Source organism: Dryobates pubescens, chromosome 9 (genome assembly GCF_014839835.1).
Source record: "Dryobates pubescens isolate bDryPub1 chromosome 9, bDryPub1.pri, whole genome shotgun sequence".
NCBI classification, from domain to species: Eukaryota; Metazoa; Chordata; class Aves; order Piciformes; family Picidae; genus Dryobates; species Dryobates pubescens.
The window spans coordinates 30001277-30021168 of record NC_071620.1 but is presented as its reverse complement, the minus strand read 5'-3'; the positions used below and the strand labels follow the sequence as shown (position 1 = coordinate 30021168).

Below are 19892 nucleotides of genomic sequence, written 5' to 3'. Positions count from 1 at the left end.
ACAGTGATATGCCCTGGTGGCCAAGAACACAAATACTTGGGTACATTAAGAAGACTCTGTCCAGCAGATTGAGGGAGGTTCTTCCCTTCTAGTCAGCCCTAGTTAGATGACATCTGGAATATTCAAGACAGACAGGGAACTACTGAAGGGAGTTCAGCTGAGAGCTGAAGAGCTATGAGCATGGTTAAGGGATTGGAACATCTCTCTTATGAGGAAGGACTGAGAGACCTGGGGCTGCTGTTTAGTCTGGAGAAGAGAAGGCTGAGAGGGGGCTTTATCAGTGTCTACAAATATCTGAAGGGTGGCTGTCAGGAGGATGCCTTTTCATTGGTACTCAGAGACGGGACAAGGGGCAATGGATATTAACTCAATCACATTAAATTCGCTCTCAAGAGAAAAATTCTTTAATGTGACACTGCCCAGAGAGGTTGTGGAGTCTCCTTCTCTAGAGATCTTCAAAGTCTGACTGCATGCATTTCTGTGTGACCTACCCTAAATGGTCCTGCTTTGCAGGAGGGTTGGACTCAATTTCTGGAGGTCTCTTCCAATCTCTAGCATTCTATGATTCTCATGGGTCCAAGTTAAGATGAAGCAGGATAATAAAGCAATGGCTCAACCAAACTGAGTGTAGCATGTGTCAAAGTGTACGGAATCATTTTTAGGAAGAAAGAGCAAGAAGAAGTGGAGGACAGGCAGATGCTGAAGCCTGATTTCAGTTGTGCCAGTGCAGCTTCTGCAGCTGGTAACCTAAGCCAACATGAATTTTGGCAGCAGGCTATCTTACATGAGGAAATGGGATCAGTCTGAACAATTTCTCTATAATGTATTGGGCAATGTTGGCTTTTTTTCAGTTTTAGAACCAGTGGATTATGTTCACCAACTTATTCATCGTGGGCGGTTAAGGGAAATTTCCAACCTGCGTCTCAGCCATAGGCTTGCCTGTCTCATAACCCACCAGAGACCTGACTCATGAGTCCGCAAAACAGCCCTGACTGTTCTGGCTGTCCTTTCAACACCCCAGAAAGTGAAAAAAAAGCTCTTTTCTAAAATATATTTGGACCTTGCAGCTGCTGGCCTTGTCTTTTACTTCCCTCTTCTCTTTTCTCTAGCTTCATTTCCTGCTGCTTTTCCCGTGCTTAACGTCTCTGGCTCCAGAAAGATATCTCTGCAGCCAGTGGTTATCTCAGGATTCAAATACAGCTTCTCTGACTACAGTAACACTGGCAGCTCTTCCTGGGAGATATTGCTGTAGGGCACTTCCCCTTTTTTCTGTATTGTGTGATGCTTTGGCTGTTAGTGGTGTCAACAAGGCAGAAAGTGAAACTACTCAAGGGTATCAAAACAGAGAAATCTGACAGCATCAGAGCTTGTCTCCAAATATTTTTTTTATGACTTAGATAACTGTCTGCCCTTAGGAGCAGAGACAAACTCTGATCACCTGATAGAAGGGTTAGGCCCAGATATATGAAAAGAGTGATGGTGAAGGCAATGAAGAACACATTCCTCTTAATGTTTACCACTTTCCTTTTGTGTTTTTCCTTGTTCACTCCCCAGGTGCATGGCATCGTTCGTCGCTCTAGTTCTTTTAATACAGGCCGCATTGAGCATCTCTATAAGAACCCACAGGCTCACATTGAAGGAAGTAAGACTTGTTTTTTATATTTAAGGGTTTTTTTTTAGACTGTGGTTTGTGTTTGGTGGATAAAAGTCCCTGGGAGCAGGAAGGGAATCCCAGTTTCCTCCACCTAAATGCTATTAACGAGTAGTTATTTTAAGCTGTGCTTGACTTAGGATTGGCTGGTTAAAAAAAAAAAGGAAAAAACAAACCACCAACCAACCAAAAGCAAACAAAAAAGCACCACCTAACAAAACAATAGCCAGAAAACCCCAGCAAAACCAAGAAACCACAAATAAACAAAAGTCCTTGATAGCTAAGCTTGCCTTTCTTTGCTCTTGTTAGCTAGTTGCTCTGTCTCAAAAAGAAAAGTGGTGATCTTTCTCCATGAAAATGTGACACAAAGTACAGATACTCCTCTGTGTGTGAGTTATTAAGAGAGGAAGATATGAGAGGATCCAGGAAGGCGCTTTCTGTGGTGTGGAAATGCTGACTCAGTTCACACACAGCTTGGCAGCAGCAACTGGAAAATGGCTGCAAAAAGCTACCTGAAGTTTGGGAAGTTCAAAACATTGAGATATCAGAATAAAATGAGGGGTTTTTTTAGGCAGTTATTTTAAACACTCCAATTCTCCTTCCTTGTGAGCTTCTTGATCTCTTCCAACTCCTACTATCCTGTGATTCTTAGTGCCTGATGGAGATGAAGGTTTGGGAACAGCCTGTGGGACAGCATGAGTAGGGATGATCAGTTCTAACTGATGACAGGAAGAATGAATCTTTGGACCTGAATTTCTGCACCTAAGGAATCAATTACTTGTTTTTCCCAAAGGAAAGTCATTGCTCTTGGAAATTTTCTAATAGTGTATAGAATATGCTGAAATTGTTACCTTTAGTGTACACTTTGCAAAAATTGTGAGTGTATTACCTTAAAGAAGGTGAACTGCATGAGAAGAAGCTCAAGCACTGGTATTTACTGTGAATAGTTGCTGCTTACTGTACATTGCTCCTTAAAATATCTAATGAAGTGAGGAGTGAAAAGGAATAAAGTATCTTCTTGAAGAACTCTGAAGGTTGTGCTTCCATCAGGGACAATATAAGAACTGTTTCCCATGACTTGCTTTTGAGTTTCATGAGGTAAAATGAAGCAAAAGAAATCAAACAGGAACCTGTGTATTGTGAGGACCATCTTGTGAATATGAAATGTGACTTTGAGAAGACAGTGTAGGTGGTGATAAATATGTGCATGAACTCTTAAGGAAAGAGGTGTAAGAAAGCAGATTTTATATGTTTTTCTCCACTTATCTCCTTTTCTTAAACTGAGGAATGCAGCCATATGAATGGGAGGAGGAAGAGGAATTGGACTTGGAGTCTCAGGAAAGGCTGCTCCATGGAAACTGTTTGGAAACAATGGGTTTCCAGGCAGTGCTGGAGGAAGCAAAGAAGCAATAGTGTTAGATGTGAGCAAACCCTAATTTTGTCTTTGCCCTGTATGTTCTTCCCATGAGGAATTGATTCCACATTGCAAGATGATGAACTTTAGACAGTGAACATCTTTCACCAAAAGAAAAGCTGGGAGAGCTGGAAGGAAAATAAGTCATTTCCGGAAGTGAGCCCTGAAACTATTGCTTGCTAAGGAGGTTTTAAGGCTGGATAATGTTACTAGTTTTACATATGATCTATGAAATGTGGTCTTGTTCCAGCACAGCATGGCAGGACTGAAGGCAGGCCACAATATGGCTAACTGATGTGTACATACCAAAAGGGTCATAACCTGCTTGCTGGCCCTCATATTTAATCAGTTATCTGTTCTTGTAAAAAAAGTTGCATTACCATTCCCTTACCTGTGAGCCACAGTTTCTGCTGGGTCTTTTCAGAACTGTCCTTCTCAAGCACTGTGGATGTAAAAGCAGATTGCAGTACTATGGTGTGATCTGCTGGACTGTAGCACTTCATAAACGTGAACAGCCTCAGGTATTTCTTAGATAAGAGAGTGTAAAGCTGGACACCTGAGTTCACATATTTCTGCCTCATTTAAAATCAGTTGGTAGGTTTCTGTAATAGACCTTGTACTTCTTGGTTTCAGAATAAAATAAAGAATAAAAAAAAGGGGGGGAAGAAACCATTTGATAGAGTCCCCCAAAAGTGCTGACATGGTCAAATGAGAAGACTGTTAAACTGTACTGAAATGGGAATTTCCTCTCTTTTTTGGCCCCTGGAGACAGGACAATGTAAACAAATTTATTAAAGTCAAAAACACAAAATGAAATTCTATGCAAATATGTCAAGTGAATGTAAACAGCTAATTCATGAATAGTCATGATAAGATTTTTCCTTGAATAGATTTATGAATAACAGCGTGGTGGTGTGGATATATGGGGGGTTTAGGTTTTGTTTGTTTGTTTTCAAATAAGAGGAAAATGAAACTTGTCTGACCAGAATGAATTTCACTTCTGGAACAATTTCTTGACAGCTTAGGGTTGGAAACTAAGGACAAGTTACTAAGCTATTGCAACCTGCTCTTTTGAATGTGACTTGAGCTGGTTTCATGCTCTCACCCAGTTTTCCACACACAACTCAAAGTAACTCAGCAGGGAAAGGATGAGTAACTGCTATGTGTACAATCGTGTTTGGGATTTTGGTGTGCACTATCACAATGCATATTTCAGTGACACAACATTCTCTGAAATTCCTCTCCAGTGTGTATCTGTCTTTTTTTTTTAAATAGAAACCCAAGAGTGATAAATGCAGTGTGTTGTGTTGTAATGTTACCTAAACGTTGGTATCTTAGGCGCTTTTCTCATCTTGTGAACTTAAACACGTGCAATATTTTGGGAAGGAGGAGAAAGCAATCAATGCATGCTTAAGAAACTATTAGAAACCTTTTTGATTGAAAGATTATTTAGTTTAGACTTCCAATGATTTTTTTTTTGTTTGGTTTGATTTGGTTTTTGGTAGCTGAAATTCTGTATATGACATTGTTCTAACTTGTACAGCCGGGGTTAATGAAGTCTAAAACTATTAAATTTTGTGAATGTTGCCAGGTAAATAAGATAATTGAAAAGACAACCTGAAAAGGGATTCATCTCTCTCTTGCAGGGAAATATGTCCTGGGCTTAAAGCAGGGGAAAAAAACCCAAGCAAAACCTTGTTCAGCTGGTGATTTCTTAAAGTTTTTGGATAAATGTTTACTTGACTTTTAAACCTGGAATAGGGTTTGGATTGAGAGTGCTGTATTATTCTGTGACTAGAATATTAACTCTGTGTTCTTAACCTCTGAAGACATGAAGCTGCACTATGGTGATCTCACTGACAGCACCTGCCTGGTGAAGATTATCAATGAAGTCAAACCCTCCGAGATATACAACCTGGGGGCTCAAAGTCATGTCAAGGTGAGTAGCTTCTGAGCATTGTGAATGTGTGCTGTGGTTGGTGATACCCTGCTTTTATGTATTAGACTGCAGCATGTATATATGTTTTAAGAGCTTCTAACTTTGGGCAAACATTGTCTTAAATCAAGACACTTGTGTTTGCCGTGGTACTAAATTACTGCACGGGTCTGGCGACTGAATATGTGTTCAGATGTCAGAATAAAAGAGGTTCAATTGTCACTATCAACAAACACCACAGTTTTAAAATCTGATTTTCTGCTAGGTGAAACAAGTTTGCTGCTCATCAGTCCTCATGGAGAAGTTCTGAACTTTAATGCACATCATCCATGTCCATTCAAATAACTGAATGTGCCTGAGTATTTCACTCCTAGAGTGGCTTCACCTGTGCCAGTTTTAGGCAGCTGGTGAATATCTCTGGTTGGAAAAATCAAGTTTTAGAAACTGAAACAAAAAGGACTTGTTGAGGGTGAGTGACTTGACCCTGCAAGTGCTGCTACGTCATAAGGGAAGAAAATGTATAGAAGAGAAGATAATATTGATTCATGGGTCATGCCAAAGCTCACTTTACTAAGAGGTGACTTCTATTTACTTGCAAACACTTCTTTCATACTTCATGATTACAAACTAAAACCAATGGCCATGTAGCAAATTTTTATTACAGTAAGTTCTGTGTCAGACAAGTGTCTTGTCCTTGTGTGCAACGGGAAAGTGTTCTGAAGTGGAAATGTTCTCCGCCCTGTATTGAGGTAAGAACTGAAGGATTTTTAAGCCTCATGAAAATCAGCTTGGCTTTGGTTTTGTAAGTCAGCTTTCCTAAAAACTTCATTGTGTGGTTGTTTGCACTCTGGGAACCTTGAATCGCAGTGTAAGGAAATCGTGTTGAGAATGCAGTGGTTATCAGAAAACAGCAAAATTTAGAGATGAAAAGAGAGCAGTTTTGCTTACATGGTTGATCTAATCAGTTTGTGCTAAGCATAAGACTGATTTGGCTTATTAGCTTTGGTACGGCAGTGTGAAAACAAGGTGACACGAGTCCAAGGATGTCTTCAGTCCAGAAGACAGTTTAACTGCTGCTTTGCAACATGAAACCTGAGCAGCAAACATTGCTGGGTATTGACAGCCCAAAGCAAGGTGTCCCAACATTTCTGTCTTTGAACTAGAGCATTGGATAACAATCTCCATGGAATTTATACCACTCTTAGGTGGTGTTATTATAGTACTAATGTTCTAGTCCCAAACTATTTCCGTGTATCTGCTCCAGCTGCCCACAGCTCAAATCACAGCACTGGGATGGCATTCATGAAGGGGTGGTGATGATAGCAGAATCACAGAAAACATCCAGTTGGAAGAGACCTCAAAGATCATCAGTCCAACCCTTGACTCCACCACTGCCCTGGGCAGACCATTCCAATGTTTGACAACCCTTTCAGTGAAGAAATATTTCCTAACATCCAGCCTGAACCTTCCTTGATGCAGCTTGAAACCATTTCCCCTACTGTTATTTGAAGGGATTTGAAGCTCTGAAGGAAGCTTTAGATAATTATAGAGAGCTGTGAGATCTCCCCTCAGCCTTCTTTTCTCCAGACTGAACCATCCCAGCTCCTTCAGATGCTCCTCTAAGGTCATGTGCTCCAGGCTACTACAAGCTTTGTTGCCCTTATCTGAACATGCTCCAGAGCCTCAGTGTCCGTCTTGTAGTGAGTGGCACAGAATTGAACACAATACTTGAGATGTGGCCTTACCAGTGCTGAGTACAGGGGGATGATCACCTCCCTATTCCTGCTGGCCACTGTGTTTCTAATGCAAGCCAGGATGCCACTGTCTCTCTTGGCTACCTGGGCACACTACTGAATTATATTTAATCAACTGTCAACCAATACCTCCTGGTCTCTCTCCAAGTCGTAACTTTCCAATCACACATCCCCAGGTCTGTAGCTTACCATGATGCTGCTATAGGCTCTTGAATGACACTGGTATGGGCTGTGGGAAAGTTTATTCCTCAAGTATCTCACTGCATGAATATTTTGAGCCCATGCAGGCCTGAGTCTTGGCTTTTGGAGATCTAATGTGGTTTAATGCACAATGAAGCTCTTAGAAGCTAGCCTGCATGAAGCAGGCCAATACTTAGGCAATGCTGAAGTTCTGCTGGAGGTCTAAATGGACTTCTTCAGGGTTTGCTGCTGCTTCTTCTTCTCCAGGAATACTTCTGTTGTCGCAGTTGAGAACATGGGCATCTCAAGTCTGCTGCCTGAGGTGTTTGGGAGACTTGTCTGTGGTATCAATACAACTTAAACACAACAGTGCTTACATTTTAAAACAGTTCCCAGTGTTAGAAGGAGGAGTAAAAATTGATCACCTGTAGGGATCAATGTCTTCACCAGAGAACTGAGCATATAAAGTTTGGTTATGTAAACTCACTGTTTTAGCCTGTGTGCACCATGTTTGGGGAGAGAGGGAAGAGAACTTCTAATCTTAGCTTGCTTCACATTCTGGTGACTTTGAACCGGTGACGTCTTCAGTATTTTTTTTGGTGGTGTTTATGTTGGCTTGTGTTTATGCAGAATAAAGTTTTCTATCACTCTCACTTCCAGTTAGTTTATGTGAGCTATGCTGAAATGAAGGAAAATAAAATAATAGGAAGTTGGTCTGGTTTCCTGTAGGAAACCCATGGAGATGAAATTGGTTCTTGGAATGAACCCACAGTAGTCTGGGAAATACTGTCAGAGAAGAAGTTTTTCTGAATCATAAGTAGTGAAGACTGTGACTCATAAAGTAGGTCACTGAGAGGCTGATCTGGTCTTGTATATGGGAGAAAGTGAAGGAAGGCTGAGATATGTTCCTTATTAAAAGCAGTAGACCTAACAAGATGATATCATCAGTAGGAACAAATTATCCAGTGTGCATTCCTGCCTGTTTTGGTAAGAAATGAGGATTAGCTCTCCACACCGCAGCTTCTCCACTGGATGCTCGGAAAACAGTAGCACATTCACTTGGTAGTTGTGAGGTAAATAGTCTAGCCTCATTTTTCTTTGCCTGCTTTTTGTAGGTCCTGCTGCTCTGGCATTCAGTGCTTTGGGAATCCAGTGAGCTGGTCTTGATATATCTTCATTTACTCAGTGATTACTTACAGTGTATTGCTTCTAAATAGTAACCTATCAGTGTCTAGGCAGCATGCAGGTGGCTCTATCTGAAGTCTGTTATCCATAATGCTATACTCTTACCTCTCTGCTGAAAGTCTTGAAAATCAATTGTCCAAGTACTAGGTTGGCTAAAATGATATCAGTGTTTCTTTGAATCATAGAATTGTTTCAGCTGGAACAGACCCCTAAGATCATGGAGTCCAGCCATCAACGTAACACCACCATGACCACTGAAACCTGTCCTGAAGTACCATATCTACACCTTTCTATAACACCTCCAGTGATGGTGACTCAACCACTTCCTTGGGCAACCTGTTGCAATGACTGACCACTCTTTCAATAAAGCTCAGTGTTTCAGTAGATGCACATACATAAAAATGAACTTGTAACTATTTTTTTTCTTAAGAACAGGTGACCTCATAAATATTTGTGCTGAAAGATGGTTTTGATTTGTATTGAACTGGCACAGGTAGTAAAGTGGTGGGTATTTTTGTTGGGTGGGTTTGGTTTTTTCCCCTTAACAGATTTCTGAAGCAAAAGGGCAGTGTCCCTGGAGGTGTTCAAGAGGGGACTGGACATGGCACTTGGTGCCGTGGTTTAGTAGTCATGAGGTCTTGGGTGACAGGTTAGACTTGATGATCTTTGAGGTCTTTTCCAACCTTATTGATTCTATGATTCTATGTAACCTTAGTAAAAGATCTTGTGCTTTCAGCACCTGAAACATGCTGCACTGAGCAGTTAAATACAGGATTGAGGAAAAGTCTCTGGTTTTATGGCTATTGCCATTCCAGTAGTTGCCTAGCCCAGTCTAGCTGTGGTGCAGATAGCCACAACTCCTCAGTTTACTTCTTCACATTATAGTGGGTAGTAGGAGGTTGTTTTGCATACTTACTCCTGTTATTTGTTGCCAGAAACTTTATAGTGGATCTGTTTCAAGAAACAAAAATAATGGGTTGACTTTTCTGTGATAGCTGTTCCTTCCGTGTAAGGCATCAACGTGTGATTGAAGAGGAAAACCTGACTTGTCTGCAACTGTGTTTTAAAAAGCTGTTAAATGCTTAGTTTGTTGTTGTTTTTCTTCTTGCAAGATGCAGTGAGAAAATTTCTTTGCTCTTTAGCTTACGTGACATTAAGGTTTTGTTGAGATTTCAGTCTTTGAAGACAATGGAGTCTTGGAGTCCATCAAGAATTGGTTTTAAGAAGCAAAACTCCACCACTGTTAGATGCAAGGTGCACTGTAAAAGTTAATCAGCTTTTAGCATATAACCTCTCACTTGAGTCAGGTTCTCTTTACTCTTGTCTAATGAATTCAGCTCCTCCTTTTCCCCCTCTGTACTTTGTGTTTTCCAAAGAGAACACTTAATCTCAAGAAGCCTTTTGTCTCCTCTGTCCCCATGTTGACAGCATTAAAGAACTTGCTCATTTCTGATTATTTTGTGATTTTTGTCTGCATCAAGTACTGGCCCCTAATTCCTGTGAACCAAAAGAATGTTATGAGCTACTCATCAGTTTCAACCCCATGCCTGTTAATGAGGCTGTGTCTGTTTTCATCCTGATGATGACACTAAAGTGTTTATATGCATGTACATGTGTAAGGTCAGTCTATATGTGTATATATGCTGTGTTCTTCGTCTGAGTCTGATCCTGCAATGCTTCCTCATGGCGAAAGTTGTTTTTCAATTTGATACAACCTTGTTCATACAACACTGCAAGGTAAATAATTGAAGTAAGTAATTTTAAAGTCCTTCCACCCTTGCATTAGTAACAAGGCTTAGAACTGTGCATTGCAGCTTGCATGATCAACTTTTTACGTCCTGTACCTCCTGGTTCTTATAGTTCACTGTGCTCCTCGATTTTTTGCACAGGTTTTAAGCTTGTTCTGATTTGTAGAAGCTCACAGCTTCTGAGACAGTTAATGGAATTTTTTTGGGGGTGTGTGTTTTAGAAAACAATCCGTTTGGCTGTTCAGTGTTAGCAAGATCTAGTCTAGCTGATTGTAAAGAATATCAGCAGCACTCTGTTGTACCGATGTAGCAGAAATTTTCATAGGCAAAACCAAGCCTGGCAAAGCTTAATTTTATGAAGTATAGTTATGCTTTATAAAATAGCTTATTGTCTCAAGATCCTGTCAAGTTATTTCTAATTTAGAATGTATGGCAGCTCATTTCATTAGCCAAAAAGTATGTGTCCAAACCCAATTCAGTCTGCTGGCTGTGTCACCTTCTTAGAGGGGCACCCCATAGTTCCCCCAAGGCTGCATCCCTGCTTTGTAATATTTCATTTTGTTGTGTTTGGTTTTGTTGGGTTTTGTTTGTTTGTTTGTTTTCCCTTATGGATCATTTCTAGGGTAAATGCTGAAGCACATTTCCACCAAGATGTTGTTTAAGTGTATTGGGTATTGGGAGAACTACCATCTAAAATAATAAAAAAACCCCAACAGAGTACTTGAGAGCTTCATCAGGGCTGTCAAAAAGGCCAGGCTGAGTTCTGAAATGAGGCTTTTCCATATGGCTTGGTAATTCAGTTTGGGCCGTGGTTTAGTGTTCATAATAGTGTTGGGCTGGTGGTTGGACTTGATTGTCTTAAAGGTCTTTTACAACCTTGATGATGCTATGATTCCATGATCATTAAAGAGCAGAATATATACTACCATGGGTCTGTAGCTGATGATTATGGATTCCTCTAAGGTTTCTGCATCTTCAGAGGGTGTCTCTTGCCAGAAGCTTAGTGAGGGATTCTTATAGGCACTGTTCCTATGCTATGCAGCCGTGAACAAAGCAGGCTGGCTGCGTGATGAATGAAGTGGTGTTTATCTTTGTGACCGTGATGACAGATAAAGCACCACCTCCTTCAGCTCATGCTTTTTGTGTGGTTTCTGCTCTAAGGCTTTGTAATTTGGCTTCCTCACTGAATTCTGAATTTTGAGTCCTGTGTACTAAAGAGGGATGGCATCTCCACATCGCTTCAGTGCCACAGCCCCAGTTAGTCAGGTAGCTGCTGACATCAAGCCCTTGAAGAGCTCTGTTCCTACATAATTAAATTCCAAATTTTAAAATAATTGCTTTAAAGCAAACTTTATAGCTGGCCTCTTGCTATAGGTTATAAAAGGTAGAAGGTTGTTAGACTGGATTCCCTTTTTAGAGTAGAGAGTTTTATGATATTATTCTATGTGAATTTTCAGTAACTCAATCTCTGCCATCATTGAGCTATTTTTCATTGCAGAAATAATTGCTGAAGTGATTTCTCCTTCGGGGTATGACTGGGGAGGAGTGGTTAAAAACTTCCCTGGTGGTTTTCTTCTTGCAGCTTCTGCAGGGGAAGAGAAAGCTGGAACAAAAAGAAGGCAAATCTTGGAAAAGGGAAGGGAAATCCAACTGCAGCATTTGCAGCGTTGTTTCTTGTGTCAAATAGATGGCAGCAGAGCCTTGTACACACTGGGAGCAACACTTCAAGCTGACTTGTATCAGCTGCAGCCTTGAACAACTTGTGGTTAGGCATAAAACAGGGAAGAAAGCTACTATTGATAATGCGGGCGCAGAGAGGATGAAGAAGGGTAGGAGATGCTGTAAAGTACTGAATTTCTGGAGTAGTCCCAGGTGGCCAAACTTAATCTTTTAAGGTATGTCATCCACTCATGCAACATGATTGAAATCAGCTAACATAATATTGCATGTCAAAATAAAGAGACAGATAGAAAAAGAAAGTATTCACAAGTTGCAACTGAAAGTGATCTACAGCTGCCTTGGGGTACTGCAGGAGCTGGCCAGAATGTCTATTCTGTAGTTAAGCAAGTTAGAGAGAGGAAATGTCAGTCCTCAGTCAGGCAAGCATTCTTTGGTGAGGTTTGCTCAAGTGGCAGTGTTTTTACAAAAAGAGCTCCAGCTCGTTCTGCCCTGATCCCCAAAATTAGATTTGCTGTTAAAATGAGTCGAACTGCAGCTCTGGCTCTGGAAGTGTTTGATTAATAAATGCAGTATGGTACTCAACTTAGTAGTATTTATGAAGTACAAAATTAATGGCTACGAAATAGCTGCAGTCATCTAGGCATTAACATATTTTGTTGTGTGCTCATCTGCATCTAAAATTCTGGAGTTGGACGATCCTGAAATAAAAGGTAGAATGGAAGGCTTTGATGTCAGTGATTGCTCAAGCCCTGGGATTTTAAGATACTGTAGTGGGAGGATTGGGGGGAGAAAAAAAAAAGCTGAGAAATTATTATTGCGGTATGACTGGAGTAGTCTAGAAATTCTGTCAAGGCTGGAGGAGTCGATTTGGGGTGTTATCTTAAAGGTACAGGTCATTTTATTTCTGTTACAACTGTGAATGCTCAGCCAGGGCAAAACACTTGCCTCACCATTTATGGTTCTGTGAGACCGCAGTTAGGGTTTCACTTTCTGTAAACAAATATTTTTTTTTAACCCAACTGCCTGAAAAACTGTGACAACAACGTGGTGATACCTGGCTGGTTTCTCTCTCGAGAACAGCTTGTTTCTCTTGTAATGTTGCTTTTTCTCAGATTGGTTGTTTTAATGATCCATCCACTCCCTTCGCTGGGCTGGTGAGAAGACCAAACTACAGTGTAATTTCTTTCTTAAAGGTGTAAAAAACAGAGTATTTGATTCAGTTCAAGTATTGCAGTTCACAATAGCTGCTAGAATTTACTGAGCTCAGAGTACAGTGCAGGTTTTTGGAAAGGGGGGCGATTTTCAGCATCCTTCTTCGCATGCTGTAGCATGCCACTGTAAGAACTCTGACATCCAGATGTGTTTTGGTTTGTTTTAGTGCTTATTTAATGTCGTCAAATTAAAGTGGCAATTTTAATAAGCATTAATAGAAGAGTGCTGTGCAATATCTGCTATTGGAGCACTGGTAAAGCACAGCTAGTAAATGAAGAGGTTTGCTTGATTTGTTGGATGAGGAATAATATGAAGTGATCTTAATCCTTTTTTTTTCTTACTATTAAATTCATTTGATATATCATGTTTTAAAGTTTGTAGTGTACCCCTGCACTCTCATCCATGGAGGCATATTAAATCGTTGGAAGAAATAATGTGGCTGCCTGTTTGTATTTTAAGAATACATTTGCTAAGCTGCTGCTCTAGGAACGGAACCTATGCCTGTGAATGCGCAGTTAGAGATGTGTTGCATTGATCATTTGAATAAATTAGGTTAGCAGAACAAATGCCAACTCTTTTAAACAAGCAGTTCCAAAAGCCTGTAATTCTTACCGAGCTAAGTGCTGCCAACTCAGGCTTAAGGTAAACCTCACTGAAAGAAATGTTTGTGAGGGGATCGCTGGGGAGTGAAGGTGGTTGTTGTCTCTTGCATCTTCTCTGTGGAAGTGAGGATATTAGTGTGAATGACATCATTTAATTTGCTCAGTTTTGAAATGGTGAATTTGCATAACAAAGCAGCATTTCTTTCTTCTTTTTTTTTATTATTTTTTTTTCCCTCCCTTCTTCCCTTTAGGATTATTAGGACTGCTGGGGTGTGTGTGTACGTGCATGTTTGTAGCCTTCTTGCTGAGTAACCCTGGATTTATTCTTTGTTCTGTGAAGTTTGGCTTGGTGGTTTCTGCAGGTTTAAAAGTGTGTGTCCTCTTGGTTTCGTTCATCTCTACAAGAAACTCTTTGCGCCTTGCAGCTACTCCCTGTGTTTTGCAGGAATGCAAGCAAGAGAAATGCAGCATTTTCTGCATCACAAGGGGGTTTGCTTGTTTTTCTTATACTGCAAAACATCACAGAGATAACTTAAAGAGCACGAAACATTTCTGTCAAAGAGCTGTGGTCATGAGACATGCAGGTTTAAGCTTGCAGAACCTGTGATTTCAAATGGCTCTGTGGTCAGGAGTGACAGAGCACGCTCATATTAACAGGAATTAATTCCACCGTTCCCTGGACAGAAGTTTCTGTTTTTCTCGAACACTTTAGATATTGCAGAGGAAACATAATATACGAGATCCAGAACTAAAATGAGGTTGTCTTTGCTTTGTTAGTCAATAAATTCTGTCAGTGTTGGAAACTTGTAGCTGTCTAACTTAACCATGTTGAAATTCCTGTCGTTTAAGAAAAGGTGTGATTATCATTTTGGGATGTATAGGGTCACTTGGTGGTGTGTTTATTTCTCTGTTTCTAGCAATGCTCTTAAGGGAAGCCATATGGAATATTGTGTCTCTGCTGAGTGTCTCCTGCAAATGGGATGATCGTTTACTTTGTAAACAGTGTGCATCTGGGATTTATGGATAATACCTTTAAATACTGCTGCTGAACTTCAGTCCTGTTGTGTTGTGTGCAGTATTTTAGCAGGCAGGAAACAGTTATCCAGGAGATTTCTCAGTTCTGTTCCAAGACAATTCAGAGCTGTAACTTAGGAACAACTGAACATTTTTTGCTCATACGAAACACTCGCTTCTGAAAGAAATCTGTAGCAGTGCTTGTGCTCTAATGTGCAACATGTTTTTTGGAGCAGTTGGAGATGTTTCACAGATGATCAGATTGTTTGTAACAATTTTAATTATATTTTTTTTTTTAATATATAAATTCAGTTCTTTTCAACTTCTATTAGCTTTTATTGCTCTAACTTCTGAGCAGTGGAGTGGTATTGGGCATCTTTGGCAGTAGCCTTGGATTCAAAAACTGTGGTTAGAGCAATAGGAGGAGCAGTCTGGTGGTTTATCTTCCCATACAGTTGTCCATATGAGCTTTCCATTGCCTTTTTTTTTTTTTTTTTTTGTTTTCCATTAAGCATTTACTTACTGTATTGGCTTGCATGATTGCATTATGAGTGCCCAAACTGCTTTTTTCCTGTGACTGTGCGATGCTGAGAAATAGCATTTTAATTTTATCCAGACATTCTTGCATAATGTTGCTTCGTGGTGATGCAATTTCACTGGCATACCATCAGAACAAAGGATACAGCATCAAACAGGGATGTGAAAACAAATTAAAGGATGCTGGATGTTGGAAGCACTGCTTTAAAGATTTTAATATGCTTAATATTCTTGATTAAATTTTTTTTTTTTTTTTAAGCTTTGTCTGTGTTTATGTAACAAGCCATGAGTTCTGTGGAGCTGTTCTGATTTTATATGGGTGTCATATTTTTCCTTTGGCTTGTCTCTAAAAGTCTCCCATGGCAAAGAACATCCTCCAGAAATGACGTGTTTTAATTACAAGGCATATGCAACCTATGTATTTAGTTAGCTGGGCAGTAAAATTTAATTGCAAAGCTCTAAAAACTGCTCCTGAAATGCACACATTCAGCACACCTGAGTCTGTGGAGACAGGGAAAGTTTCAGTTAGTTTACTAAAAACATGTTATCAAAAATGCCAATGCCACTGGAGAAAAAAAAACCCAAACAACAGACTGAAAATTGCATTGAGTGGAGGCTAATGTACAATGCTAATTATTTCTGATACTGATCTATTCTATACTGTAATCTCCTCCATGTCTAGGCTTTAATTATAGGAGCAGTCCTTGCAAGTTTTATCTGAAATAAAATGGTATGTAATTCTTCCTGCAGTTTTCAGAAGGTACAACTTAATTGAAACAACATGATGTGAAAGCAGCTGATAAGGGAGAGTTCTTGTCAAATGCACTGCATGAGAAATTCTGTAAAACCTTTCAGGTTTATTTTCATGTAGTGGATTTTCCTGAAGATGGTTGCAGTAGTTTTAATGGAAGAAAATGGGACTGAGTGACTGTCCCAAGGTCTGATATGAAGGGCACTCCAGTCCCTGGATGGGATTCTCACAGTGTCTGGGAAGATTTGCTGCCTGCAGATTTTTGTTTCTGCCGTGTCCGGCACCTTGGCTCTCTTCAGATATCAGTATTTCTTGATGCTGTGTAGTCTGCCTTTTCACATTTAGATCTATCAGGGCATCATTACTGAATGTCACAATTGCCAGTCAGTAATTGCATTTGATAGTGTTACTGTGTTTGTTTGCTGCATCATTTTAATATTGAAAAACTTACAGTGGTGAGAAACCCGTGCTAGGAAATTGGGCTGTAAACGCTGGTGCTCATCAAGGTTTAATGACAAGCAGGTTAGTTAAAGACCAAAACCTTGGGTAGATTTCTGGAGAATTGTGTGCTGTTAAGCATGTTCCAATTGTGTAGCTAGTTTATTACTTGTAATTTACTGCCTAATGTTTGTGGTTAAAGTACTGAACTAGAATTTCCCTATAGATATTAGTGCAAGGTATTCTTCATATACTAAATAAATCGAAGCAAATGACGTGAACTTTCTCTCCAGTGCTTTGATTTAAATAGGTGGAAATGTACAGATTAACACTGAGGCACATTGAAGTCAGACTTTCAAAACAATGACACACAACTGATCAATAGCAGTAATTTATGAAAGTGCAGATGTCCATTTAGTGACCTAAGAACAGTGATATTCTTGCAATTTAATGGTTGAAAAAAACACATGTGACACTCTCAAAATAACACCATCCACTGGGCAGCTTTTCCACGGATCCTGTGATTGCCTCGATAGAGATGAAATAGCTTTAATCCAAGAACAATTTGGTTAGAAACCAAAACCAAACAACCAAAGAAACGCCACAAAAGAGTAGGGGGGGAAGCAAAAGTTTCATATAGCAAGACCCATGGACAGAACAGAACTGTCTGCAATACATTATCTTCACTGTCAGCAAATGCAGATTAAAGCTGCCTTTGCTGCTGTGAGCAAATGTTAAGGTTTTTGTACGAGGGGTATCTCTCAGTGACACGCTCTGTGTGCGTATTTACTGTTAGATGTTAAACCGCTCTGTTAACAGTGAAACGTGGCATTCTAATGCCATGGAGTGTAAATAATCTGAAGATTTAAAGGTCACAAGAACAATATATTGAAAACATAATTACGCTTTCAGGCAAGGAAGCAATTGAACCTTAATTAAACGTAGCTTAAATTGTAATTTATGGCTGGATTTATTTTTTTTAAGTAGGCAGCACTTCTGGTTGTGTGTGGGGTATGAAAGGGTGAATGTTTTGTCTTTAGTATTTGAAGAGGAACTTTTTCCACAATGTAATTATATGTTGTTATGAATAAAAACTTCATGAACAATTGTAGAGCTTTTTGAAGTGGGTTTCGTTCACTATGACTGTGATCTTGAGAAGAACATGCTGAGGTGCACATGGGGTGTGGAAGACTGTCTGTCTGTCACCAGACCTCGGCTGGGGTGGTGTTGGTTCCTTGGTGCATTAATCCCTAGCTGCTGTTACCAGATGGGAGATCTCCAACACAGGAGGCTGCTGCTTTAGGCACCTCCTGAACCCAAAGTGGGCTCTGATGTGGGCGTAACAGCTCTTCTGGGCAGCCCATTGTGTGTAATGTTAGAACATAACTTCAATGAAGCAATTAATACCTTTGATGGACCTCTTCCACTAACACACTGTTCAGCACCTTACTTCAGACTGTCCTTTTAAACACATTTTTTTGCTTGGCTTTAACTTGCCTGGTATTTGCACAACATTGGTGCTGATTGTTGTAGATTCTTCATCTTCATGAATGCGTGCTAATTTTTTGCTTTCTTCAGCTTTCAGCCCACATGAAGCAGTCTGTACAAACTCAGGAGGTTTACATAAAATCAGGAACTATAGAGTTGCTAAATTAAATTGCTCACTTCAGTTGTTTTTGTCAGTATGTTATAAGAGCGTAGTCAGAGATGTTTGCTCTAAATGCAGGTTGATGCATTTTAAAACTTAAGCACAGAAGTGATTATTTGTAAGCATAACCAGTAAATAAGGGGAAACTTTAGATCTTTTTTTCCTGACTATAGTCTATAGTAGCCTGTCAACTTGTTTTCTGTACTGCAATGTTCATCAGTACCTGTATTAGTGTATTTGCCCACTCTGCCGCATAACACTTGAAACTAGCTTTACAAATCTTTGCTTTAGAAGTCAGGGTTGAAAATGAGAGTGCAATAGGAGAATAGTTATTGTTGTTAGTGCCTGCAGTTTGAAGCATCTTCATAAAATGGTAGCTCTCCTGCGGGGTTCTAATTATGCTGTGTCTCTTAACACGGAAATGTTGTAATTAGTTTTAAAATGTGCTGTTTACAGTGAGATTTTGCTTTTCTGGCAGGCAAGGAAATCTGGAAGCTATGCTATCTATAATGCTGGGTTTGACTATTAATCACGGTATTTCATCTCCCAACTTTAATTTTGTTCATTTCTCTCTCTCTCTCTTTTTTGTTTTTTCTCCCCCCTTTATAAAACTAACTAGGAATCTCTTATATAAAAGGTACGTGAAATTAAGAGGTAAGACAGCAAAAAGTAGTAGTCTATGTTTATTAACTTGTTGGATAGCACATTTTATGCATCTGGAGCTGTATTATTATAACACTTAGCTGCATTGTGGCACCGATTAATTACTTGGGGCGTAACCTGGTTTTAAGACAGTCTGTGCTAAGACTCACTCCAACAATTGAGAGCGACTGAAACACGCAAAAAAAGCCCTGTGGGTTGAAATAAGGAGAGTTTAATGGAAGCAGTCTGTCCAAAACCAGGGCAGGGTGTCATTAAAGCTGGTTTCCATATATTAATAATGCTGAAGATTTCAAGTATTTGTCAGGTCACGTGCTAGATGGAATAATGATGATGGTGGTAATAATAATGATGAAAAAGTGTAGTGTTTCATTACTTATTAAAACTCAAGTTAAAGTACAAAAGCCAGACCAGATAAATCAATCTGTTTCATGGTTCGTTGTGGCTTTTTTTCCCCCCCAATTGTCCCTTCTTAATGGAAGTTTCTTTTCTCCCCTTCCCTCCCCTCCCCCCCCTTTTTTTTCCTTCCTTCCTTTTTTTTTTTCCTCAGTGGTGAGCATGGGGACTATGTGAAAATATTACACTTTGGAATTGATTTAAAAGACTTTGACCAGAACCATCTGTTCCCACCTCCTAATCTTCAAGTTGTTCTTGAAAAATAGGCCAGGCCTTATCTCAGGGGGATAGTGGATACAGCTATCTGCAACAATAATAAAATGTACAAATACAAAGCATAGAGATTCTGAAAGCCGGGGGATCTGTAGCAGCCTGCTTTTGCTTCTGGATAGTTTTGCAGGTCTGACTCCCTTAGCAGAAAGGAGAATATCAGATGCGTATGAGAGGGAAGTCACATCTTTGTGTGTTAAACAGTGTGACATGAATATGATGACATTTAGAGAGGAACATCATCATGTGTCACATGCGCATGTTCCCACTTTGACAGAGAGACTGATACTCCACATTCTTCCTCCTCTTGGCCCAAGGTAGGAAAATGTTCTGTTATGTCACATATTGGACTGAAACTAGTTACCTGAGCATAATCTTCATTAAAATAATTAATAAATGCCCTGCAAGGTTTAGTGTAGGGGTGATGCTGTTTCAGTGGTGGTCTCGTGCACAAACACCCTGCTGCACCTACTCCTTGATATGGCTGATCACAAAATTCTGTTGCCAGCAAGGTGATTTTAAAGGTGAATGGAGACTCCTTGGGTCTGATGCCTCATATCAGTAATTTCGAATCCAAAGCTCTATTTTAATTGCTCTCTATATATGTGTTGAATCCTCCACAGGACCCTTTTACCCCCAGACAAGGAGTGTCTTCTGGCATAATAGTCTTTAGCGCCTCCTCCCTACTAATAGCTAACTTTTTTCAAGTCCTTGTTCTAGAGACCTACACTTTCGTGGCTCTGTAGCTGTTTTATTTCATAGTGAAAAGCAGCAGGTCAACTGCATCAGCAAGGTGCAATGGTATTTTGGTTGTCC

At 39.9% G+C, this 19892-nt stretch overlaps 1 protein-coding gene across 1 annotated transcript in view; it reads left to right on the top strand.

The window, feature by feature from the left end:
* The window catches only part of GMDS (GDP-mannose 4,6-dehydratase), a 370458-nt gene that overhangs the window by 49240 nt on the left and 301326 nt on the right, over positions 1-19892 (top strand). The window contains exons 3-4 of the mRNA XM_009903807.2: positions 1555-1642; positions 4895-5004. Of these exons, the coding sequence (XP_009902109.1) occupies positions 1555-1642; positions 4895-5004 (198 nt within the window). The remainder of the gene's footprint in view (positions 1-1554; positions 1643-4894; positions 5005-19892) is intronic.